At 40.9% G+C, this 26567-nt stretch overlaps 1 protein-coding gene across 1 annotated transcript in view; it reads left to right on the forward strand.

Moving 5' to 3' along the window:
- LOC124120824 overlaps window positions 1-26358 on the forward strand; it is a 37067-nt gene extending 10709 nt beyond the window's left edge. Inside the window, exons 10-36 of the mRNA XM_046483687.2 lie at window positions 2984-3085; window positions 9587-9727; window positions 10613-10816; window positions 11525-11734; window positions 12176-12307; window positions 13472-13618; window positions 13882-14031; window positions 15282-15422; window positions 16009-16140; window positions 16470-16563; window positions 17450-17520; window positions 18296-18618; window positions 19571-19658; window positions 19796-19872; window positions 20263-20299; window positions 20478-20578; window positions 20865-20990; window positions 21644-21789; window positions 22368-22503; window positions 23160-23306; window positions 23586-23607; window positions 23765-23796; window positions 23947-24066; window positions 24967-25083; window positions 25284-25417; window positions 25621-25753; window positions 26166-26358. Coding sequence (XP_046339643.2) covers window positions 2984-3085; window positions 9587-9727; window positions 10613-10816; window positions 11525-11734; window positions 12176-12307; window positions 13472-13618; window positions 13882-14031; window positions 15282-15422; window positions 16009-16140; window positions 16470-16563; window positions 17450-17520; window positions 18296-18618; window positions 19571-19658; window positions 19796-19872; window positions 20263-20299; window positions 20478-20578; window positions 20865-20990; window positions 21644-21789; window positions 22368-22503; window positions 23160-23306; window positions 23586-23607; window positions 23765-23796; window positions 23947-24066; window positions 24967-25083; window positions 25284-25417; window positions 25621-25753; window positions 26166-26237 — 3335 coding nt within the window. The 3' untranslated portion in view covers window positions 26238-26358. The remainder of the gene's footprint in view (window positions 1-2983; window positions 3086-9586; window positions 9728-10612; window positions 10817-11524; window positions 11735-12175; window positions 12308-13471; window positions 13619-13881; window positions 14032-15281; window positions 15423-16008; window positions 16141-16469; window positions 16564-17449; window positions 17521-18295; window positions 18619-19570; window positions 19659-19795; window positions 19873-20262; window positions 20300-20477; window positions 20579-20864; window positions 20991-21643; window positions 21790-22367; window positions 22504-23159; window positions 23307-23585; window positions 23608-23764; window positions 23797-23946; window positions 24067-24966; window positions 25084-25283; window positions 25418-25620; window positions 25754-26165) is intronic.
- The last annotated feature ends 209 nt before the right edge of the window (window positions 26359-26567 follow it).

Below are 26567 nucleotides of genomic sequence, written 5' to 3' on the forward strand. Positions count from 1 at the left end.
CCGACATCCAGTAGCGTGGTGAGGAGCTGCACCTTAGATGATTATGAGCACTTCAGCGTTACGACCGTAATAACGCACTTAAACCACCAGGATGTATCTACGGCCTAATTGTTATTTGTAGTACACCTAAGAATCGACATCCACATGTTTATGCGTTTATTGGGGCATAAAGTTAAAATGCAGTGCCCAATGTGTTGATCCGCATGACTTTTTATGCAAGTTGTACACAACGGTTTCAACGTAATAATCTCCATGAGTTGAGGTAAGGTGAAATGGGGTTTAACGTCGCGTCCAATGTTATTGCACTTATATAGCGACGTGCATGTACGTGTGTGTGTGTGTATGTGTGTGTTTGTGTGGCTGCTTGTACTAGTCCGGACTGATGCCGATTTATAGTGCTAGCTCACTGAGAAACCATGCCGCAGTTTAACATGAATACCCCACTCAGACACAGTATACTGACTCCGAGCCGACCAGTCCTTGTTAATACCGAGCGCCAGACAGGGTAACAACAAGTACCATCTTTTAACGTCTCCGGGCGGACGCTCTACCACTAGACCACGGAGGCGGTCTAATCTCCGTGAACGCAAAACTAACATATTATAAACAAATAAGTCAACAATCATAACTTACAGACTGCTTATTGTATCATTAACACAAAAAACCCTGCAGACAGCGATCCGAAATAACCTATATCGTTAAGCTTAATAATGCAAATCTTCAATGAGCCAATCAGGAAACAACAGTCCTCTAGTGGGCGTTGCCTGAATAGTTTTGGGTGATAGGAACATAAATGTATAAACTTTTGCTTGGAATTACTTGCCAAATATTGATAAAGCATGTCATGGAATCACTTGCTAAATAGAGATAAAGGCATGTTATGTAATCACGTGCCAACTATAGGCACAATATTAGGGATAAAATACGAATTCCACCCTTAATTAAACGTCGTTTGTGGTTGTTCCGAAGACTTATAGACAAAAGGGAGCTTCGACCACCGCGGGACACGCTGACACCGTCGACATGACCCCAGTGTCACCTTCTACATCTGTTGTAATGTATCTGTACTGTGTGATAAGTGTCAGGCCAGTTGTGTAATATAATCTCAGGCGGTCGATGTTCCGGGTCATCACGTTTCTTATGGGAAGAGCAAGTCTAAATGAATAAATGAACGCTTGTGACGACAGTAATGTAAGTGATCCAAACTACCAAACACTAACACATAAAACACTTTTTAGCAATATTCCAGTCGTGTCAGAGAAGGGACACCATCACGGGCGACACCATGGGGACACCTTGTGGGGAATCGAGGCCAGTTGATGGTTTAACCCATAGCCTCCCCATCTTTACAGGAAAGAGATATTAGCCGTAGTCGATATATAACCGAAAACGTGATACGAGCACAAGCCTCTGAGACAGGGGCTTATTTACGAATAGTATAATGCACAGAGCTTAGACAACGGGTTCTACACAATCATAAATATAAGTGACAATACCCATAAATTATATGAAATCTCTGTTAAATGCATAGTCGTTTGTACGGGTCTGACTTCACCACTATCAAATATTGATGATACCAGGTATTAGCGAAAAAGTAAGCATATCCAGCCCCCAGAGGTATCAGTTAGCCATGCAAAGGCAAGTCAATTATTCATCTGAAAGACACATTATATTAAGATATGGTACAATTCAAATAGAGAAGTGTATCAGTCATCATGTTGTCACGGAAATGCCCTCCATATCTCTATAGCAAAACCTTGTGAAAGTTTAACTACGTCCTTGCAAGCCGTAAGCTTAATCAAACAACTCAAATCTGATACTGGGTTATGCACAGTTGCCATAAAGGCTTACTCAGCCATTGGGGCATTTACACAAACAACATAATACACAACTCTACCACTAGGGCTTATACACAAACAACATAATACACAACTCCACAACTGGGATCCACGTACAGGCAGGATGCTACACAACTTCACCATTGGGGTTTATGTACACGCAGTATGATACACAACTAAATCACTGTGCATGATGAATTCACAGTAAAATACACAACTCTACCACTAGGGCTTATACACAAACACTATAATACACAACTCCAGTACTGGGGCTTATGAACAAACAGTAATTATATAACTTCATCTAATCAGCTTCTTTATACACCATTTCCGGGGCTTCTCCACAAACAGTTTAGTACCCCTTCCCACAACTTATACGCAAACAATTTAATACACTTGTACCACTTGGGCATATAGAAACACTTTAATACACACTTGATACACAAACAATATAATATACATTTCAACCACTTGGGCTTATGCACAACCAATATAATAGGCACTTCAACCACTGAAGCTTATACACGAACAGTTTAATACACCTCCACCCCTGAAGCTAATACACAAACAATATAGTACACACTTCAACCACTGAAGCCTATACACAAACACTATAATATACACTTAAAAAACTTGGGCTTATACACAAACAGTGTCATACACACTTCCGCCACTTAGGCTTATACACATTCAGTTTAATACACACTTCCACCCCTGAGGCTTATACATAAACAGTTTAATACACACTTCCACCACTTTAGCTTACACACATTCAGTTTAATACACACTTCCACCCCTGGAGCTTATACACAAACAGTTTACTGAACACTTCCACCAATGTGGCATAATACAGAACTCCGCCATTGGAGTAGTTGTGCCAATGGAAAAATCAGTAGTTTTATACATACCAATGTATAAACATAATCTCAGAAACCCATTATACCTATGTTAGTGCTTAGTCACAGCCGGCGGTTATATAACATATAAAATATGAAGAAATCCTTGTCATTATGGTAGTCTTTAGATAACATAAACTGACCTACTATAGAATGGTGTGACAAACTTGTGACTGTATGGGTGAGACGGCGAGGCCCGGATGGTATACCAGTGATTTACATCCTCATTCGACTGTCCCTCGTCTTCAGTGATATGGTGTAGTGGAGTGGTCGCCGCGGTGATGGAGAGAGGCTGTGCGCTGTGTTTCCTCGTGGTCCTCACGGCTTCCTATCTTGTAGACGGACAGGAAGGTAAGTCAGCCATTTGTTCCCAAGTGTTGTGTAGCATCACCATCACTTACATGTATACATTGTGAGGCAGAAGCTATGAAGAGTAACAAGTTACAGTGACTGCAGACAATCACATTTTCATATGGGTATGCTTCTATAGTTTATGATGCAGTTAATACACTATCCCTTCAATCACTAGTGGAGGCTATGGAAGAGCCCCGAGTGTATTCCGGGAAAGACTATATTTGTATATTCCCCAGCAAGCTATGCTTGTCCTAAGAAACAACTAAATGGATCGGTAGTCAGGCTCTATAAGTTGACTGATTGTTTGTCATCGTTTTCCGACAGCGTGGGACGATGCTCATAATATCCATTACTGGTTTGTCTGGTCCAGGCACGATTATACCGCTGTCATTGCAGCTGGAAGCTGGAGTGCGGCGTAAAACATACACAGAAACATTCGCCATGCAGGGTTGCGTCATTTCGGCGCGTAAAAATGTGATCCTTGAGAATCTCCGAGACACACATATTCATGGGATTCATCTACATCGGTTGAGGCTATCATCGGGTTCGTGAAGTAAGCATCTTTTATCTTTCTATGAAAGGCATCCCATGACACACCCTGGTTCTACTGAAATGATGTTCAAGAAAAGGCTAATAATGAACCCATCGGACAAACTGACAGCTACTTTCAAATTGACCTACCTACTTACAATGTAACCGATCGACTGCAAAAAGGGTGACACGAGGTGAAATGGGGTTGAGGTGATGAGGTAAACGTCGCGTTCAATATCATTGCATCTGTATGGAGATTCACGTACATATGGTGTGAATGATTGTATATAGTAGTCTGGACAATTGCAGGATTTAAAGTGACAACCCACTGAGATATCATACAACATGGATACCCCACTCGGACATAGTGTACTGACTCCAAGCTGACTTGTCCTTTTAATGCCGACCGCCCTGTTCATCCCCTTAATGCCGACCGCCAGGCAGGCTTACAACCGTACCATTAACGTGTTTTGGTATGACGAGGTCAGAGATTGAACCGACAACCTCTCCGGGCATAATGACTAGCACCGATTGCTGCAGGAAATATCTCACACACATAAATATCTCCGTACATTCATTGAGTCAAGAGAAAACGATTCACGTGAGTATGATAAAAGAAGGAAAAACTTGTAATTATGCAAACATACAAGGACATAAAGTGCAAATTTCCATAAAAACTGAAAGGGCGCATTAGATGGCGCTAATCTTCGCGGGTGTTATCATGCCTCCATAATGTGTTTGGTTGTGTTCATTCCTTAATGGCAGAATGACATGTATGTCCTTCCTCCCATCACCTCCTTGATGCTAGAATGAGATGTATGACCTTCTCCATTCAACCCCTCTTTGCCAGAATGACATGTATATCCTTTCTTCCTTCAACGCCTTGATGCCAGAATGACGTGTCTGTCCTTCCTTGTCAACCCCTTGATGCCGAAATGTCAAGTATGGCCTTCTTCCCTTCAACGCCTTGATGCCAGAATGACATGTATCTCCTTCCTCCATTCAACCTTTTGATGTCAGAATGAAATGTATGTCCTTGTTTCTCAACCATTGATACCAGAATGGAATTTATGTCCTTCCTCCTTTCGACCCCTTGGTGCCAGAAACACAAGAATGTCCTTCCTCGTCAACCATTGATGAGAGCATGATGTGTATGTCGTTCCTCTACTCAGCACATGATGCCAGAATGACATGTATGTCTTTCCTCCCTTCTACCCCTTGATGCAAGATTGACATCTGTGTCCTTCTTCACTTCCTCTTCAACCCTCAACTCTGAGTTTGAATAAAGCTGAAATTATAACACGCACATAAATACCTTTCAAAGGTTTTTATTCTGGGTTTATTTCTATAATCTATAATAATATCCGCAGACAATTTGGAAAACCAAAATTAATTCATCGAAAATCACCATTCCAAATTTTATTTCATGTGTAATTTGTCGGATATTTGGCGTTTGTGTCACTTGGCGTTAATTACACTTCATTCTACTACAGAAAAAAACATATCGTAACAACATGATGGAACGAGGAAGACATGACGAGGTAGAAAATTATACAGGATACTGAATGAAACTGGATCAAGGACATCAATAAAGTTGGCATGAGGACAAACATGTAGTTCCGTAGTAGGCGGAGGGGATGACAACTCACTTTGAAGTTATAATTCAAAGGTTTTGAATCATTTCTGAAAATTAAACTTATAAATAAAATCTTTGAAAATCACCATTTGCAGATATACTAATCGTATGTGTTTTTTGACACATATCTAAATAGTGGATATTTACTCGGATAATTCAATGACACAACTTATTAGAACATATGTAAAGTCCCCAACACAGATGACAAATGATTTCATGTGATACAGGAAGTCATATTTCTGATTAAATATGTAACATTATTCATTAACATGGAGGGGCGGCGGAGCAGCCGAGTGGATAATGTGATCGCTCATCACACCAAAGGTCCTAGTTCAATTCCAAACATGGGTACAATATGAGAAGACCATTTCTGGTGTCTTCATGTATATTGCTAGAATATATCTGAAATCGAAGAAACACTTCACTGACTCGCTCACTCACAAAGATGCAAATGAAACATTATTTTGTCGTTCAAATATTGGGAAGTATTAGTAATGTCCGACAATACTTAGCATTTGTTCTTCAAGCCAAGCGTCTTTTTGGAATTCATTTTACATCCTCAAGTAGGAAATTTAATGGTCTACATAATGGTATAGGTAGAAGTAGACTGTGAAACAGGTACCAACGAACCCAAAATGTTCAGAACGTCAACAACAAAGATACAGTATCGATTGACGCGAAACCAGGCTCCAAGAAATCGAGCTGAAATGGCGAATCAAGTTGTTGCAAACTTTCATCAGGCTACCGGAGTGCCAGTTTCGGGTCAGACGATAACTGAGTGAGTATGGTTTTACGCCGCTTTAAAGCAATATTTCAGCAATATCACGGCGGGGGACACCAGAAATGGGCTTCACACATTGTACCCACCAGATGATAGGACATCGTCTACATGCAGCTCATCTCTGTGTTCGACGACCACGTGTTGTGCAGCTCATACTGCCAACAGAGGGCAATGTTGTCAACAACGTCGAAACTGTGGTAATCGTCGCTGGTCACGTGACGTGTGATCTGATGAGTCCCGATTTACTTTGCACTTCCTTGATAGGCGTGGTCGTGTTTGGCGACGTCGACATAAACGTCAAGCCAATTTCAACCTGAGACCTCATGATAGATGTTGCATTGGATTGTTTATGGTGTTGGAGTGGCATCATAATGCCTGAGCGAACCCCAGTCCATATTGCGCGAGGAATGGTTACTGAACACCACACTGACACCCTTTGTTGAACCGTGTGCATGGTGCGTGAGAATAGTAAGTGAAATATATCCATCATAATGCAAACATCGGTGTCCCAATTAAATCAAATTTTAAAAGCTAAAATATGTATTTGCATGATATAATTGTGCATAGAAATGCTTCATTAAAGCGTTGAGGGGGTCCAGTGTCAGATCCTCACACACTAAATATGGATGATATAGGCTAATAAGTATGTTTTTGTTTTGTTTGTTGTTTAATGCGCCACTCAGAACTATTCCAGCTATATGACGGCGGTCTGTAAATAGTCGAGCCTGGACCAAACAATCCAGTGATTGACATCATGAGCACCGATCCACGCAATAGGTATACAATAACATGCATCAACCAAGTCAGCGAGTCTGACCACCCGATCCTGGTAGTCGCCTCTTACGACAAGCATAGTCGCGGCTAACAAGTAAGGATAATTTATATTTCTATACTAATTTCTATTTAACCTATCGGTATATGTTTTCTCGAATATACTGTATGAAATCGGCTAATCTCTTAATATTTGACAGTTCTATATTTTATCATAGTTTAATTATTAAATACTTAGGTCCATACACTTGAAAATCCTGACACCCAATGTTGATTTCTGTGTACTCTTGCTTTGGAGGGGGCACGGGTGTCACAGTCGTCTGAAGCGCCACAATTCGCTGTGCAGAGTTGCGTCCCTTTGGCACACCAGAAACCTATGATTGTGGGTTCGAATCCCGGTTCGCCCCTTCTATGTTTCTAACTTTGTCGGCACAATATCCGTGCTCGTGGGTTTCACCGAAGTTAAACATTATCATGCGATAAATTCCATCTCTTCATCAAACCATGTTGGCTCTGATTCAAGATTTCCGTCCATGTCTCAAATGTTATTAATGTCACCGAATGAAAATTCTATTAATAGTCCTAGTAGAATCCATATGTACATCATTTACCTATCTTACTGGTATCATACATAGACATTTTCAATCTTCTATAGTTCAGGTATTAATAAGGTATTTGTTCAGACGCCACGTTACTTACATGATATGAGTTGAGTGATCCAGCTAAATTTTGGTGCCTTTATTAAAGCTCACACAAGAAACTGTTTCAAGTGTATTGTATTGCAATGTGATAAACAGCAGCAGCCAAATATTTTCATTCTTTTTGAATACGTGTGCTACCGTTTGGGACGTGCTTACTCTGGTTTTCGTGAACACCTGGTGTCATTACGGGTCAATCCATATCATTTTCACCGCTATTTAGCCTTTTTGTCCACGGATAATTGATACCGATTTTTCTTTGGCATTGGCTTTTGATATTTACAACACATACTGTGGATGTGATTAGGCTCAATCTTTAGGCTGCAGTTGTAAACCATTCACTGCCTTAGTAATCTGTCTTTTTCAATGTTGAAATACCGGTGTCGCACAACTACAAAATAAACTTTGTCCATGACGTGCTGGTATTTTGTTTTGAAACACGAAAACGAAAACGATCATTAACAACAACAACAACAACTAAAAACAGATGAAAATAACATGTTTCGCAACTACAAGAACCTATGGTTTTCCGATACGTGACAACTTTACAATACCGAAATTATATGAATAACAAACACAACAAAAGTAAAGTTTATCCTTGGCCTTTTAGGTATGTATATATGTACTGTAATTACCTTCTTTCAGATACCAACCGTTTATTTCCCACATCATATCTTTCTTCCCGTACGTTCAGGCTTCTTCGTACTCTCACTATTTATAAAATATGTCGAATCACATCTCTGTGTCTCTCCTCAGGTATCTGTTCACCAGGGCAGTTTGGAGATTCTGTAGCTGCCCTTCTAATTGTTGAATCTCACCTCCCTCTAACACTCCACAGGTTCCTGTTCACCAGGGCAGTTTGGAGATTTCTGTAGCTGCCCTTCTAATTGTTGAATCTAACCTCCCTATAACACTCCACAGGTTCCTGCTCACCAGGGCAGTTTGGAGATTTCTGTAGCTGCTCTTCTCATTGTTGAATCTCACCTCCCTATAACACTCCACAGGTTCCTGCTCACCAGGGCAGTTTGGAGATTTCTGTAGCTGCTCTTCTCATTGTTGAATCTCATCTCCCTATAACACTCCACAGGTTTCTGTTCACCAGGGCAGTTTGGAGATTTCTGTAGCTGCTCTTCTCACTGTTTAATCTTATCTCCCTATAACACTCCACAGGTTCCTGTTCACCAGGGCAGTTTGGAGATTCCTGAAGCTGCTCTTCTCACTGTTGAATCTCATCTCCCTATAACACTCCACAGGTTTCTGTTCACCAGGGCAGTTTGGAGATTTCTGTAGCTGCTCTTCTCACTGTTTAATCTCATCTCCCTATAACACTCCACAGGTTCCTGCTCACCAGGGCAGTTTGGAGATTCCTGAAGCTGCTCTTCTCACTGTTGAATCTCATCTCCCTATAACACTCCACAGGTTCCTGCTCACCAGGGCAGTTTGGAGATTTCTGTAGCTGCCCTTCTCATTGTTGAATCTCACCTCCCAATAACACTCCACAGGTTCCTGCTCACCAGGGCAGTTTGGAGATTTCTGTAGCTGCTCTTCTCATTGTTGAATCTCATCTCCCTATAACACTCCACAGGTTTCTGCTCACCAGGGCAGTTTGGAGATTTCTGTAGCTGTTCTTCTCACTGTTTGATCTTATCTCCCTATAACACTCCACAGGTTCCTGTTCACCAGGGCAGTTTGGAGATTCCTGAAGCTGCTCTTCTCACTGTTGAATCTCATCTCCCTATAACACTCCACAGGTTTCTGTTCACCAGGGCAGTTTGGAGATTTCTGTAGCTGCTCTTCTCACTGTTAATCTCATCTCCCTATAACACTCCACAGGTTCCTGCTCACCAGGGCAGTTTGGAGATTCCTGAAGCTGCTTCTGTCACTGTTGAATCTCACCTCCCTATAACACTCCACAGGTTCCTGTTCACCAGGGCAGTTTGGAGATTCCTGAAGCTGCTTCTGTCACTGTTGAATCTCACCTCTATTTACCACTCCTCCGGTTTGTGTTCACCAGGGCAGTTTTGAGATTCCCGTAGCTGCTCATGTCACTGTTGAATCTCACCTCTCTTTATATCTCCCAGTGTCCTGCCCTCAAGGAAAGTTTGGAGACTCCTGTAGCTACTCCTGCAACTGTCCCGCATCCTGTAACAGGACAACAGGTGTTTGTTCTGGCGGCTGTGATGTTGGGTGGAGGGAAGGAAATGGGACGCTCTGCCAAAAGGGTAAGTAGAAAGATTTTATACAGACGATATAGATAATAACTGAAATTTGTCTACAAGGAAGCTGATTTGTATCAGTATGGGCACCAATCATCTTCCACAGATACTCTGTAAACATATTCTCTGTAAACATATATTTGTTTAAGTATCAATACTATATACAATCTATTGGAAACATTTGCTTAGCATTCTACGTAAACACTCACAGTTGTGAGTCGGAATGCTATGGCGTAAGGCTTGAATGATATTACTTCATGACATAGTATGACGTCTTATGATACCGCGATTACCGCTCGCTGACTTGGTTGATGCTTTTCATCGATCCCAATTGCGTGGATCGATGCTTATGATATCAATCAGTGGATTGCATGGTCCACACTCGATTATTTACAGACCGCCGTCATATAGTTTGAATATTGCTAAACAACAAACCAACCGAACCAACCGCGATTGCCGCTTTGTTAGATAGTGAAAGAATTGTTGTTCTGATGAATGTTTATCAAGCAAAGATATAAATGGTGTGGTATCCATTTAACAAAGTTTATTTCGAAGGTGTCCTTTTATAGATATATATTACTGTCTGAAAACAAAACTATGAACTGCTACAAACGTAAACAAAACACAGTTACCCCTACAACCTGGTACTTCATTGTGAGCATGAATGCCTTTCAAGAATCCTGTATCTAAATGTAACATGTCAGTGACAGACTAATGAGGCTTTGTCTATGTATATTTGCATAATCGATCTCAGTTTGACATTTCTCACAAACAAATCAAAGAGTTAAATACATACACACCATCATCTGTCATGGTATTGTGTCAGATTATACCCAATAAGGGTTCCAAACTTTATCTGTCAAGTTCATTTCAATGGCTGATATTTTACAGAAAATATTGCCTACAGAAAGAAGGTAAAGGGTTCAGGAGATTTCTTGCCAGTGTGGACGGCAGGGAAAGCTGTGGACGGGAACCGAGACCAGGATGTAACCCACAACTCCTGCTACCACTCACGTGACTACCCGACCTCCTGGTGGGTGGACCTGGCAGCTGAGTACAGAATACAAACCGTCAGGATCTACAACAGGGCTGGATGTAAGATGTTATCACACCCACCACAACTTACACTGTCTGTGACTTTGTCTTTATAAGCGAAAGAATTCCATACATAAATGAAGCGAACGCCTTCAGTACACTTTGTACTAGATCTTATTTTCAACAAATCTGTTTCCTTTTACCAGAACGAATTCTTAATGTTTGCTATAATGACATAATTTATTCATAACATGATATGTCTTAATGAACATACGGATAATGGGTGAGTGAGTGAGTATAGTGTTACGCCGCTTTTAGCAATATTCCAGCAATATAACGGCGGGAGACACGAGAAATGGTCTTCAAACATTGTACCCATGTCGGGATTCGAACCCGGGTCTTCGGCGTGACGAGCGAACGCTCTAACAACTAGGCCACCCGACCTCTCCTATACGGATAATGAAAGTATAGAAGTGCGTCACGTCACGGACGTCATACATGTATCAGCTCCACATGTTAATCATAGCTGCATTATCCCACAGCTGTAGCTAGCTTACACACGCAGTCAGTCAGGATGCTGCTTGGGAATGACCTCTGTGGACATGTTAATCTGTGATATGTTTATAATAAACACTTTGCTTTGGATATCACATCAAGTTTAGTGCTGTTACTACTGTTATTACATTATATATAAGGTTTAGATGTTACATTAAATTATTCAAGAAATGTTTCTATAACAGTCACAAGAACACTTGGTGAATTTTTCAGATCCCCGTAGACTGGCCAACTGCAGCATCTCCGTTGGACTGACATCTAATGCGGTTACAGTGTGCTACACATTCCCGTCTAATCCCGAAAACATCTCTGATGTGATAGACCTCACATGTAACGGGACAGGGAAATTCTTCATCATCAGGAACCCCGGTAGAGCACCTCAGCACGATGATACCCTAAATATATGTGAGGTTGAGATATATGGTTGGTGTTTTTCCTCACATTACCTTTATACCATGAACAATTCCCAGGAGTGAGTGAATGAGTTGTGTTTAACGCCGCTTTTAACATTATTCCAGTTATATCACGGCGTGTCAGCTTAATGTGGGAGGAAAGACCGAATTGATGCAGGTCTCAGACGTTTACCACTTCGGTGAAACCCACGAGCACGGGTATGGTGCTGACAAACCTTGTATCATAATCATGGCGAACCGGGATTCGAACCCACGATCATAGGTTTCTGGCGTGCCCAAGGGACGCAACTCTGCACACCGAATCCCAGCGCCTTAGACAACTGGGCCACCCGTGCCCCTTAAATCCTAGGAAGTCAAAAGCAAGAGTCATTGATAACTGTAAACTGATGTCATTTTGATTTGAAACCAATATGTACTGCATTGTAATACCATATTTTATTTTCCATCACAGTATGTTCAAATGGGACTTTCGGCCCAAATTGCAGCGAGTTCTGTCACTGTCTGAATTCAACATGCGACCACGTGACAGGGGTGTGTCCTGGTGACTGCCGCCCAGGCTGGAAGGGAGACAACTGCTCCACACGTAAGAAACGTGAATTTATATGTCATCTGACATGTTTGATCATACATGGAATGAATCACGAGTGAACAACAGCTGCGTTTATTCATCATAGTTCAAATATCATATGTTTTCTGAAATAATCCGTACTCATATACATGTATGCATATATACGTCGTAGACATTATGACGACACAAATACTGATATAGTGCCTCGCATATACACCTCAAGGGTTCACTTGTTTATACATACGTACACACGCACACACAACACACACACACGCGCACGCACGCATGCACGCACGCACGCATGCACGCACGCACGCACGCACGCACGCACACACACACACACTCACACACACTTGACATTTCACTGCAGTTAACATATCACTTGATATGTTTCTGCTGTGAACATAACGCTTTAACGGAACTGTTGTCATACAAGAGTGACCTCCCTTCTAATTGTCTCCCTTCATCGTAAGTGTCTGGCCCTTACACAAGCTGTTGACTTCCTTTTTACGTTAGTTCTATATTGATACGGCAAAATAATACAGATGGACATATTTTGAGTTAATGTCGCCTCATGACATTTGTTATTTTTTTTGTTTCGTTATAAACTGTAAAGTTCTCACTTAACTCGTCAATCCCGATTTTGCCAATACGAAACTTCGTTTTTGGACGCAAATTCAAGGGTTGGTGAACCATCCCTCGTTCTTAGGTTGGGAGAATTTACTTTTGTAATGAAATAATTTTCTTTTTCGGAAGACAACTACACAAAAAGTATAAAATAAATAGGATATTTCATGTGTCTCGTGAAATAAATATCATGTTTTTCTCATCTCGTGACGGGGAAAAGGAAATTTTTTCGAGAAACATGATATTTCACTCGACACATGAAATAACCTATTTATAATATCCTCTTTATCTGCGTGTGTATGTATATTTTGATAATAATAGGAAAGGAGGTTGAAAGTATCAATGCTAACAGTTTTTTTATATTGTTTTCTTGTATTTAATATATTGCTTACATTTGTGAAGGGATTCAAGTCTCTAAGTCTTCATGTTTATCCACGTTTTAACATATCAAATAACAGAAATACCACTATAAACTATAAAAAAACTGTTACACTTTGAATATTCTTCCATATGCATTTACCTTTCAAACGCAGTTAATGAACATTTTTCTAGGCTGCTCTGACGAGTCTTATGGTATTAACTGCAATCAATCCTGCAAAAACCGGAAGTGTACCAGTGACAAATCGTCATGTGATCGCCGCAGCGGGTCATGTGACACTGGGTGTCGAGCTGGCTGGAGACAGTCCGACTGTACACAAAGTGAGATATGTACATGGGTTTATAAAATAAATGACACTGAATTTGTTTTTTTTAACATAATTAATCCCCCCCCCCCCCCCCCCTCAATTAAAATTGTATATTCTTCCTGTTCATTCATCAAAGTGTTCGTTGCTATTTACGTTTATATTATCAATGTACTGTTCATGGAATATTGAATACTTAATTATCGGTCCATTGTGATCAATACGTTTAAGCAGAAATTGAAAATCGTTGCTTCTAATACATCTCTATTCCCTCATTAGAATGCAACAGTAGCTACTATGGAATCAACTGCAGCAGCGCGTGTGCAGACAGACGTTGTGCCCTGAACACCTCCTTGTGTAATCATGTGACAGGGTCATGTGACACAGGTGTTTGTCAAGCTGGTTGGAAGGGAACCGCATGTACTGAAAGTAGGTAGTTCCAAAACCTGAGTGTGTGAGTGACTGAGTTGGGTTTAAAAGAAACTTAAAATCACTTACTCACAGAACTCTGAAGATTAATAATATCCATCGTGTTTGAAAAGCATTGTGGCTAATTTTAATCTATTAACTAAAAATTCAATAATTGAGCTCCATCAACAAGGCGTACATACCATCTGCCTATTTTCATGAAGTGCAGTGAATGTTCGTGATGTGCAACAGAAGGAGTAGGAAATAATTCGAAGTGTGATTTTAACTTTCACCCACTTAAGTTGTCAAGAGTTATCAACTGGTTTCCTGTTTGCACTGGCAGAAGGGACCGCCTCCGAGGTCTTGTGGTAGAACGTCGGGCCGGAGAGCGGGGCGTCCGGGGTTCGATCCCCGGCCGCATCATACCAAAAGACGTTAAAAGATGGTACTTGTTGTTACCCTATCTGGCGCTCGGCATTAAGGGGCTAAAACAAGAAGTGCATACTCGTCGTTATGTAAGTGCAACAATTGTGGACGCGACGTTTAACCCAATATGCCTTCACCTCACCTCACTGGTAGTGGGGCGGTCGGGTAGCCTAGTGGTTTAAGCGTTCGCTCGTCACGCCGAAGACCCGGGTTCGATTCCCGACATGGGTACAATGTGTGAAGCCCATTTCTGGTGTCCCCCGCCGTGACATTGCTGGAATATTACTAAAAGCGGCGTAAAACTATACTCACTCACTCACTCACTCACTGGTAGAAGGCTTCGTAAAATCATAGAGACTATACCAGCATCGTTATTACTACGTGTATATTATAGACACATGTATACGATAACAGTTACGTTAATATTTGAGTAGTTCATACCCTAAGGTATGCATACCCACTGAGCTGCAATCCACTGTTTATGTGATGCTAAACTGTGTTATATAGAACCCTCTAGCTAACTTGGGTAGAATTATCATTAAACCGCCCGCATGTTATCAGGAATGAGCCACTGTTACCTGATAATGCCCTCATATTTTTTGACGACGAGTCATTATCACACCCGTTGTTAGATGACGTCACATTGATGTTCAATAGTGACGTCATCTGGTTTGTTCTATGACATTTTCCTATTTGTAAAATGGATCAGTGACATTCGTTGTGTGTTGATTGCAGTAAATGTTTCAAAACCGACATTATTGTTTATATTTACTTTGGTGCTGGAGCATAATATCCCATTATTGTGTGTTTAATTAATCAACTGTTGAGTGTCCGTTGTGTTACAGAATGTGACAGTAAGTCATACGGCCCAAACTGTTTGAAACAGTGCAGTGACAGACACTGTAACGGGAGCTTGACCTGCCCCACGGTTAACGGGAGCTGCGCAGGTGGATGTGACAAAGGGTGGAGAGCACCGGACTGTTCTGGTAAGTAACAAGATGTGTATTAGCACCTAAACGCAGTATGATAATGCGAAAAGAAAATGACTCTAGATAATCCACTAGGTGCGCAATCTCTACTATTAAAATATCCCACCGTTATCCCCTGTAAAACATATAACATTATTTGCTCAAGGCGTTTACCTTGCAACTGGATTACAATTATTATATTAAGTAATCAAATTAACACTTACAGAATGTTTTATGAATATATGACATACGGAGGCTTTCATGAAGCTGCCGCATATCCCTTTGTTGTGGCCTGTAAGTAATCTAGTCCTGCCGCCCACAATCAACGACATGACGTGAATGACCAAGGGGGCGTGATCATGAACTGCTTTTGTGTGGTCTGCTGTGAATGAATGATATGAAGATGAATTTCTGAAACCTTATTCGTCAGGACGAATATTTTGTATGCTGATTACACATATATGGAGCGCATATTTCAGCTTGTTGTCTCCATCCACGTGTTTTCACATCTAATGCAATCTACATGCATCCATTGTAAATGATGTCCTGCAAGCACTAAGATACGCTGCTTCTGTTGACTGAACCAATATTTTGCTTACTGCAGAATGCACCACAGGCTTCCATGGCCCTGGGTGTATTGACTGTGGTCACTGTGCTGCCAATGACACCTGTGACTCCAGGACAGGCGAATGTCCTTCTGGTTGCCTGGAAGGTTTCATTGGATTACAATGCAAAGGTTTGGTATTATTCAATTAAACTTTTGAGAATGAACAGACTAGACAACAGAGGAAATTATTTACTGCAATCTTTCCGAAGCGCAAACAAAATTACTGATAAAGCGTTAATTAACAACCCTTATTAATTCTTGACATATATGGATTCAAATGTGGCAATTATATTAAGCCTTATCATAAAATCTGAAAAAGAGTGCAAAGAAACTAACGAATTTCATCAGTGGAGATTGTCCTGGATGGCTTCCGTGTGTGGTCAATGATACACACGTGTTTGTGTGTATGCAGTTGCCAAACTTGTCCGGTAAACTGTTTCCTTTCTTCCTTGGAGTAGAATCTGAGGGCAACGGGTCGACCGTGGTCGGTGGTGTGGTGGGAACGTTACTCCTGCTACTTCTCGCCGTCATCATTGCTGTCATTGTATTCAGGTGGGTTAAGCTTGTTATTGTATTCATGTGGGTTAAGATTGTCTACTGCATTGTGTCATTGTATTCATGTGGGTAAAGCTTGTCTACTGCATTGTGTCATTGCATTCAGGTGTGTTACGCATGTGTATTGTGTGCGGGTGGGTAAATCTTGTCTACTGCATTGCTGTACTTGTATTTAGGTGGGTGAAGCTTGTCTACTGCTTTGTGTGATTGTATACATGTGGGTTTAGCTGTGCTTGTAGTCCTGCACCATGACCGTGGAATATATTTATTTTATGAAAAAATAATAATCTAGAAATGCATACAAAAGCAAGTCTAGCCATCTCAAGCTAGCTCTATCTGAAATCAGCATAGAGAATTGTTTTTATTTTTAGAGTCAAGAAGGATATTGTGTAATATAAGATTTCAGAGACTAAATGTTAGTCTACTGTGCTTGCTGTGCTTGTATTCAGGTGGGTGAAGCTTGTCTACTGAATTGTGTCCTTGTATTCAGGTGGGTGGGGCTTGTCTACTTCATTGTATCATTGTATTCAAATGGGTTAGGTTCGTCTACTGAATTGTGCGATTGAATGCAGATGGGTGAAGCTGCCTTGTGTCATTTTGATCAGACAGATGATGCTTGTCCACCAGCGATTGTTAATGTTAGAGTGAATCAATCTTGTCAAGTTCAGTGTGGTTGTGTTCAGCTAGGCCTCGCTTGTCTTCTACATCAAATGCATGTCATTAAGCTCAAATGGATAACGTTTGTCCACTATGCCTAAAAAGGTGTTTATGTACTGACCTACATTGTGTTCATGGGGAGTTTGTCTGGGCGAGTCTGGATTGTTCAGTTTTTTGTAACACAATTACTGTTTACAGGTAATGCCATTATTCAATATGATTTCAGATGCCGAAGAAAACATTTAAGGTCTTCCAGAGGCCAGGACGCTGCCTTCACCCAAAAGGAAAGACAGAGGGGTGAGCATAAGTAAAACCTAACTTTGCTAGGGGTATGACAGAAAACTACTACAAGTAATCGCGTACATTCTGACTGTGCCATATTACACTATGAGCACAACGTTGACAGTTGCGAAGAATAACCTCAGTGCAATATTACACTGATTTCCTGAAATAATTTAGCTATCTGTATGTTGCTGACAATACAAAATGAGTGCTTCATAAACAGGAACGTCTTCGTTCGTGTCTTATGCTTATAAAGAAATACCTTTTTGTACACTTCCCTGATTTACTGCAAAATCATTTTCAACTGTCATGTTTTATATAGTTCTTACTCATTCTTACTCATTGAAAATATATACAATTGATAAGGATAATATACTTTTTTATAAATAAATAAAACAAAGTAGTGATTTTATTCAGAGAAAAAATATTTGGTGTTCTGATATTGTGGAAATATTAACGATCGTTTCAAAGTACGTGTTATGGTTAAAACAGATTCGCGCAATGCAGCTCTACCTCACAAAGTTATAATAAGTTAATTAGTAAGAGTTTCTGTAAATGCAATTCGCTGTTTCTGTAGTCATCATTGGACAATTTAGTTTGTTGTGCGTTCATGTAGATGGGTGTTTACCTGCTCCTGTAGTTTGTAACACCAGGTGCCCTCTATTGGTACTCCCATTACAGGCAGTTATACTTTGAAGAAGCACCCCCATACACCAATCAAATGTAATATAAGTATGTCTTGTTGTCGTGACATTTAAATTGAACTACTCGACATGAAAAATATTTTTAGGTGGTGACAACGTGTACATGAACGTGGGAGCCGACACCTTCCCTATCTATGCGACCCCTAACAAAGCCTATAAAGAAGATTCAGGGAGCGTTGACAATATTGATGTAGACACGAGAAGCATTGACACTCTTGATGTAGACTCGAGGAGTGTTGACACTCTTGAGATAGAGAGCGACGAGGAGGGAAGAGAACCAGATGTGCCTGAAAAGAACTACTACAACATGGATGAAGTTGCATCGAGACATGCCGTCCCTGTTGCTGACCTGGAGACTACCACCAAGAACATGGACGACAACCCAGAACTGGTCGAGGAGGAGTTTAAGGTACATGCATCCTAGTTTGGTGGTATAAAGATTGTTTCGTGTCGATTCAAAAATTCAAACAATATGTTAACCCAGACATCTGTGAAACCAACAAACAACCAACAAGTGGTATAAAATCAACAATCATGTTTCAAAATTAACTAGGTTTACAAATGAATACAAATAATAGCACAGCAGTTATAATGACAGTACACAAAAGAATGGTAGTACAATATTCAATGGCAGTATAAAATGTGAGAGGAGTGGAAATGACAACGACAAGATAATAATCACCCCGCCGCAATAGTGGTCAAGTTTCCAAGATAGGCTGAACACCAGCGTGAAAAGTGATCTTCACATGAAAGCTGGTCTTGGTGTAATGTCAGATGAAATTTCCGATGAAAAGTGAGATGAGACAGGCACGCGTCCGCTCCACTTTTATAAGCTAACAAGCTTCCTGCTCTTTCCACACAATGCTTGACCAGTCCAGTGTCACTATAACATCACAGAATATTCTACATGTTTCTTTTACGCTTGACCTCAATTCATGCTATTCCGGCAGATAATTCGAGCAGATAATATAATAACCACTAATTACATTAAATAGTACTACAACTAATCATCGTCCAAATGCAATGAACGTCTTCTGAATCTCAACAGAAACAGTGTAATACAGTTGCAATCATTGTTTAACAATATACTACACTACCAAATAACAAGGTGCCTATATAGATGGCTACGAATGTTATACATATACATAGTTTGTAATGTCTTGTTATGTGACATTAGGAGTCCCAGGAACCAGTGAATGTTGGTTCGAATCCCAGATCAGCACTGTTTCTTGGTCATGGGTTTTATTATAATGCCTACATTAAGCAAATACGTAGTGCTGAAACAAAATTTACCGTTCAAAGTGGCGTGTAACCATATTCACCCAACCACTCACTACCATGTGACAGCGTTTCTGTTTTAGCGTTTACCCGACGGATTTGTACATTCGTATGATGAGTCCAGAAAGCCTGAAAATACGAAAAAGAACCGATTTAAAGGATACTACCCATGTAAGTGATCATAGCTACCCATTCAACTGCTTCTAGAGATGTTGTTTTTAAACTGACAGACAACTAAATATAGATGTTATGCGAAATATTCAGATATGTGTAATGCTTCCATACTCATAATTTATTATTTTACCCAGATGACAACAACCGTGTGGTGCTACACGATGACAGTGACGGCAATAGGGGAGACTACATCAACGCCAGCTTTCTTGACGTGAGTTAGATCGACACAACCGTGAGGGAGTATCATTTTGATATTTACGTCATCACCAATATTTTGTACAACTAACATTAACGCGAGCTTCCTGGACGTGAGTTAGATCTAGCTGTCAAACTTTCGTAAGCTGCAATGGAACCCCGAGAGAGTATCATTTTGATAGTCATGTCATGTCATCACCAATACGCTTGAAATGTATAACAAACGTTTAAGGTTTCTTTTCTGTAACTTGGAAACCGTGAATTTGACGTCAGAGGAAACGAGGTTCACTGAATACATTCCAGGCATTTTCCAGGAACATGGTTTCCTGATTCTACATTATTTAGTGTGTTTCTTCGACATTGGAAGTGTGAATACCTTGTGTTTACATCATGTTTTTTGCTGCAGGGTTACAAGAAAGAGCGGTATTACATTGCAGCTCAAGGTACGACAAAGTAGGGAACAATCCCAGTTTTACAATGATTTTATGACAGAAGCGTGTTACCTTCATATCGACACAAACGGTCCATCTATCATGCACGGTCTTTTGCATTCGAAACGCCGTTAGACAATCGCCATTCCAATCTATAGACATGGTCTCATTGGATGCTTATTTCCTGCAGGTCCGTACAAACCAAACATCGTTGATGACTTCTGGAGGATGATCTGGCAGGAGGGTTGTAAGGTTGTCGTCATGGTGACGAGCTTAGTCGAAGGTGGAAGGGTAAATATTTGGAGAGCAATACAATGGCGATACAATGTTAAATTGTATATCATAAAATACACCTTCGGAATAACAAATATACGAAATATTCTGCTTGCGAAATATAAACAGAAGTGAGTGTCAATCTATCCAAGGAAATAAACATGTGCATTGTGTAACGTTAGGTTAGTTTATTGCTCCTGGCATCCGGTTTTTCGAGACGGAATCTGAAGCTACCTGGATGCGAGTCTTGCAATAAACCATAGGTTCTATGTGTTGGAATGAATGTGGATGCTGTAACCTGCAGATGAAGTGTTTACAATACTGGCCGGATGAAGGAACACAGGAGTATGGCGACATAATAGTAACCATGGAAACAGTGGACCAACTGTCGGACTTCACGATCAGGAGGCTCAGAGTTAAAAATCATAAGGTACCTACATGTTGTGTTTCTTTGTTTGTTGTTTGACGCCGCACTCACCAATACTCCAGCTATATGACGGCGGTCTGCAAATAATCGAATTTAAACCAGACAGTCGAGTAATTAACATGATACGCCTTGGTCTTCGTTATTGGGATACGATGCCATGCATTAACTAAGTCAGCCAGCCTGACCACCCGATCCCGTTAGTCGCCATTAACGACTGTCATGTCTGCTATAACATATTTACCCTGATATAGTGCGCATCACTTGATACATGCCATGTGCGTTTATTGTAGTAATTGTCAGTGACAGCAACTGACTGATGCGCATGTAAAAGCCATAGTGGCCAGATTGTAACAGGAAGAGTGATTTCCTCACTTGGTTGTTGAGAAACACGATGGTCTTTATCGTTCGATACGTTTCAGGATGGGTCAGTTTCTAAAAGGCTTCCTGTATCTATATAAGAACGCTACATAACGATTAGAAACTGGCTGCACAGAAACTATTGTAGATTCATAAATATGAAGCCAGGACGAAAATGAACAATGCAAATGTGTCAGCGTGTGCTTGATCTTATTGGTTTTGCATAGTTTTTGAGACCGGAATGACAGACATTTTGGGAGGTTTGATACGATGGTCGATATACAGTGATATGTTCCCAGGAATCCATGAAGCGTCAGATCTACCACTTCAACTTTACGTCATGGCCGGATCACGGCGTACCCAGTACGTTTTCTTTGCTGGACTTCATGTGGCGAGTCAAGGCCGTCTGTGAGCGACCCGCCGAGCCTGTCATAGTGCACTGCAGGTAAGTCGTTTTACTTAGGGGCCGACTGTTTGATATCCGATAGTGGAAGGGTGTTGGGTTGTTTGGGGAGCGTGTTTGAATTTATACGGAGATAAGATATTTGTTCGGAGTACTGATGCAAATTCAGCCAAATTATTTACATAATATTTCTTGGACAATTTATTTTTTCGATAATATCCCAGGCCCTCCCTCCCCCTCACCTGGAATATGAAATGGCCAGTCCCTAATAACAGGTGACATATAAGCAAACTCTTTACACATCCACTTGTTGATTAATATCAATCAGAACGAAAATCCCAACACGTCTTAGGTAGCATCTGATGCTACAAACAGCATACACTATGTACTATCTGGTTCACGAACTGTTTATCATCATAGTCATTGAACGTTTTTTTTAAAATACTTGCCTCGATTGATGCTTGGCATAATTTTAAAAAACGTCTGCTGGTATAGGAATACAGGGTATTGGTTGATTCAGGTTTCTAAAAAGGTACACATATCCTTACAATGCACCCCTTGCTAACAATATATTTTTTAATTATACACCGAGCTACTTTATTCTGCTTTGTCTTTCCCAGTGCTGGTATAGGCCGAACAGGGACCTACATCGCGATAGAGAGTCTCCTGGATCAGGCAACGGCTGAGGACACTGTGGACGTCGTCCGCTTCGTCTCTTCCATGAGAGGCCAGAGGAGGAACATGATACAGACTTCGGTTAGTGATTCTTCTCGGAACTTATCAGTATCAGCATGAGTATGATGTTTCCTCCCTCCCCGTGGGGATCCCGGGAAGAATAGGTTCCAAGTATAACATCCTTGTCACATGTGCCGACGGAGGAGCATCGACTGGTGAGGCTCTGTGACTCAGCTGATGCTGTGTCATCCTGCCCTAGTGGCATGGAGAGCTGCTCATGCTTTCAGCCGATAACTTACAGGACGCCATGCTCCGATCCAGCTGGAACATTGCTGGTTGCAGCTTTAAAGTACTTACCATGTACTATAATATGTTCAATATTTCCGTTCAGTCATGATGTTCTTTTTGCATACAAGAACACAAATGTGAATAGTGACAACATATAAAAATATGATTATGTCTCATGAACAATATAAAAATACGATCCTAAGATCTGACGCTACATGTATACAGTAAACTACGGTTATACCGAAATGAAAGGGACCACAAATTATGGTTCGTTATAACCGTAGTTCGTTACAGGAACATATACAGCCTATAAACAGCAAATTGACGGGACCCCGAAAAAGTTCGTAATATGCGTCAGTTCGGTATAAGCGTGTTCGTTATAAGCGTAGTTTACTGTATGTGATATTGTTATGTCTACATTCGACTGCATATCTACAATTTGTCCACAGGATCAGTACGGATTTGTGTACCGGGCTGTGACTGCAGCTCTGATGACTGGAGATACGTCAGTGGATGGAGATGCGATAAGGAACATCGACCTGGCCAACATGGGCGCCGTCACCATGGGGAACAGAACTGTTGAGGAACATCTACAGGTTAATATCATTGTGTGATAGAGGAACATTTTAACGCCCTTGCCATAATTGGGAATAGAATGGAACTGTCTTTCCAATCATGGTATAAATCATCATGGCCTCAGTGACAAACATGGATGGCATGGTAATATGCTTATTTTCATGAACATTATGGAAAGTGATTGTAACCTTAACATAATTAAGAACTGAGACACAAAAGGTTTTTCAGAAACATAAACAATTGCTATTGTTTGTAATTGCTTTAATGTTGGTTGATAAACATTTATGTTTCTCTTGTAGGCGTTGGAATCTGTTCAAGTCAGTAAGTACATTGAAGAATGCTTTACTTAATTACTGTACGTAACAGTATTCTATATCTGGATGCGAGACTAGTTTTCAAATACAGTGCAAACTTGCTATATTCTGTATTATTCCCAAATTAAAATTGTCAATTCTATTTGCATGTATTATTATTTCAGAAACCAAGAAGAAGCGGATTGTACTGATCCCAGTGAGTGAGAAATATGGAACATAATGTATTGCTTCAGATCTTTTTCGGTAAATAACATGTGCACAGACCTTTAATTGTAAAAGTACTCAATTTACAAAGCACCATCAGATACACGACCATCATGTACTGATCACTTGGTGTTGTGTTCAGTCCTACAGGTGTCGGTATGGATTCTTCCTCTTCGTGGCAGATGTGGACAAGGAGAATCTGTGGGCTCACGTCTGTAACAGCAACAGTTGCACAGTTATCACACTCGGACAATCCAACAAGGTCAGTCACCTTACACTCAGACAATCCACCCAGTTCAGTTTCCTTACACTCTGACAATCCTCCGAGGTCAGCCTCCTTACACTCGGATAATCAGCCCAGGTCAGTCTCTCACACTCGGACAATACACCAAGGTCTGTCTCCTTACACTCGGACAATACACCAAGGTCAGTCTCCTTACACTCGGACAATCCTCCCAGGTCAGTCTCCTTAAACTCGGACAATCCTCCCAGGTCAGTCTCCTTACACTCGGACAATACACCAAGGTCTGTCTCCTTACACTCGGACAATACACCAAGGTCAGTCTCCTTACACTCGGACAATACACCAAGGTCTGTCTCCTTACACTCGGACAATACACCAAGGTCAGTCTCCTTACACTCGGAAAATCCTCCCAGGTCAGTCTCCTTACACTCGGACAATACACCAAGGTCAGTCACCTTACACTCGGATAATTCACCAAGGTCAGTCTCCTTACACTCGGACAATCTACCCAGGTCAGTCTCCTTACACTCAGACAATACACCAAGGTCAGTCACCTTACACTCGGACATTGTACCCAGGTCAGTCTCCTTACACTCGGACATTGTACCCAGGTCAGTCTCCTTACACTCGGACAATACACACAGGTCAGTCTCCTTACACTCTGACAATCTACCAAGGTCAGTCTCCTTACACTCATGCAGAACATATAATAAGTATATTAATTTAGAAACCTTCTTTCTCGAAACCCTGGCTCTTTGTTGGTGCTGATTATGAACCTTGGCCTGTCAGTTTCATAACGTGTCATCTACCTGTGTCGAGAGGACAAGTGAAGGCCTGTTATTTCCTTCCAAACGCTAAGGCGACTTGTCATTACTGGTATGCCATATTAATCAGGTGTTTGTGTTCTCTATCTTACAGGGTTTGATGCCAACTGGAAATGAACCAGTCGCCACCACCAGGCAGACTGCCACGCTCAAAAGCTCCAGCATCATAGCTGACGACATCAAACTTGACACGATAAATAGTAACATCAAGGTAAACAGCTACAGTCGGTAAAACTTCAAGAAATTGAAGTATCAGAGTGTCAGAAAACAAGTGTAACAGTAGTAATAAAACAAGGTGCCCGCAAGCCTACCAATAAAACATGCATCATAAAATATAAAAAGGGCATTATTTCGTTGAATGTTGCATGCATGTAACATAACAAACAGATTATTGATAACTGCATGTTACAGGACAGTTCAGTTGTTCCAGTACGACACTACCGTCTGAAAACCGGTGTGCACAGTCCTAACGCGGGTATCATGATCGACAGCCTTCTTCAGTGGACATCTGAACCAGATCGCAGGCGATGCACCATCATTTCCAAGTAAGTGACCGGATCTTGTCTTCGCTGTCCAACTGTATGATCATGTATGATCATGATATATTGGGTTTTCTGTGGAGTTTCTTGTGTGTGCATGTGAATTATAAGTACTGACACTTTACTGCAGGTCTATCAGCGGTTCTTGGTTCGTGGCATTTTCTTGTGTGTACATGTGAATTCTTATAAGTACTGACACGTTACTGCAGGTCTGTCAGCGAGGCGAGGCTCCTGGTCCTCCTGGTGAACATCGCAAGCAGACTTAAGGACGACGGCAGGGTGGACGTCATCAACAACATGCGACGCCTTTACCGGGAAGTAGGACAGACGTATTTTACCGAGGTAAAATCTGGCTAATGCGCATCCGAATGTAAAGAAGTATAGATTAAGTATATGCAATTTGAAGCAAACGTCTAGAACACATAGTGACTAACCGCGATTTCATGTGTGCAGTTACGACCCATTTGAAGGTAGGTTGGAATATTGTAACCGACAGATCATGAGACGTTGATTGTCTGCATCATAACTGTACATGTTTTTTGGGTTTAACTAAAACAGTAAAGGCCCTCAACCTGCATCACTCTGTGATGTTACTGATATATAACTCAAAGCGGCGTTAAACCCGAATCTGACCATTCACAATGTTAGTCAAATATAGTCTTAACATTGTGTTTCCAGTCACAGATTGTGAATTACATTATATATTTTAACTTAATCATTATATTAGTTACTGACACTTCTTTTTATTTTCTAGGCCGACGTCAAATTCGCTCTGAAATTTGCACAACTTCAGATGGAGAACTTTGGAATATATGCCAATCTGTAGCCAAATGAAAGTACGACTCAGTTTGATGCGAACTACTAACTGCATCTGATGTAGTAACTATTGCAGTAAATACTGGTAAAAAAATCTTTAGCCACTGAGCAACAAGGAAATATATTCCCATCCTTCATGACATAATATTTTATCTAACCTCACATTACATACTGTCCTCTGATTAGTTAAGGAGAGGGCAATTATTTTCAATGGAGCCCGCTCATGTATCCCGCAGAGAAATCTATCGGAATACATCATAGGTAACTTGTTTATCTTGCATAAATATCGTTGAGTTTCTTTAATGAACCGATGTTTATCCGAATGCATTTGGTAAAGAAA

Source organism: Haliotis rufescens, unplaced genomic scaffold, assembly GCF_023055435.1.
Source record: "Haliotis rufescens isolate VD_foot unplaced genomic scaffold, xgHalRufe1.0.p SCAF_2, whole genome shotgun sequence".
NCBI classification, from domain to species: Eukaryota; Metazoa; Mollusca; class Gastropoda; order Lepetellida; family Haliotidae; genus Haliotis; species Haliotis rufescens.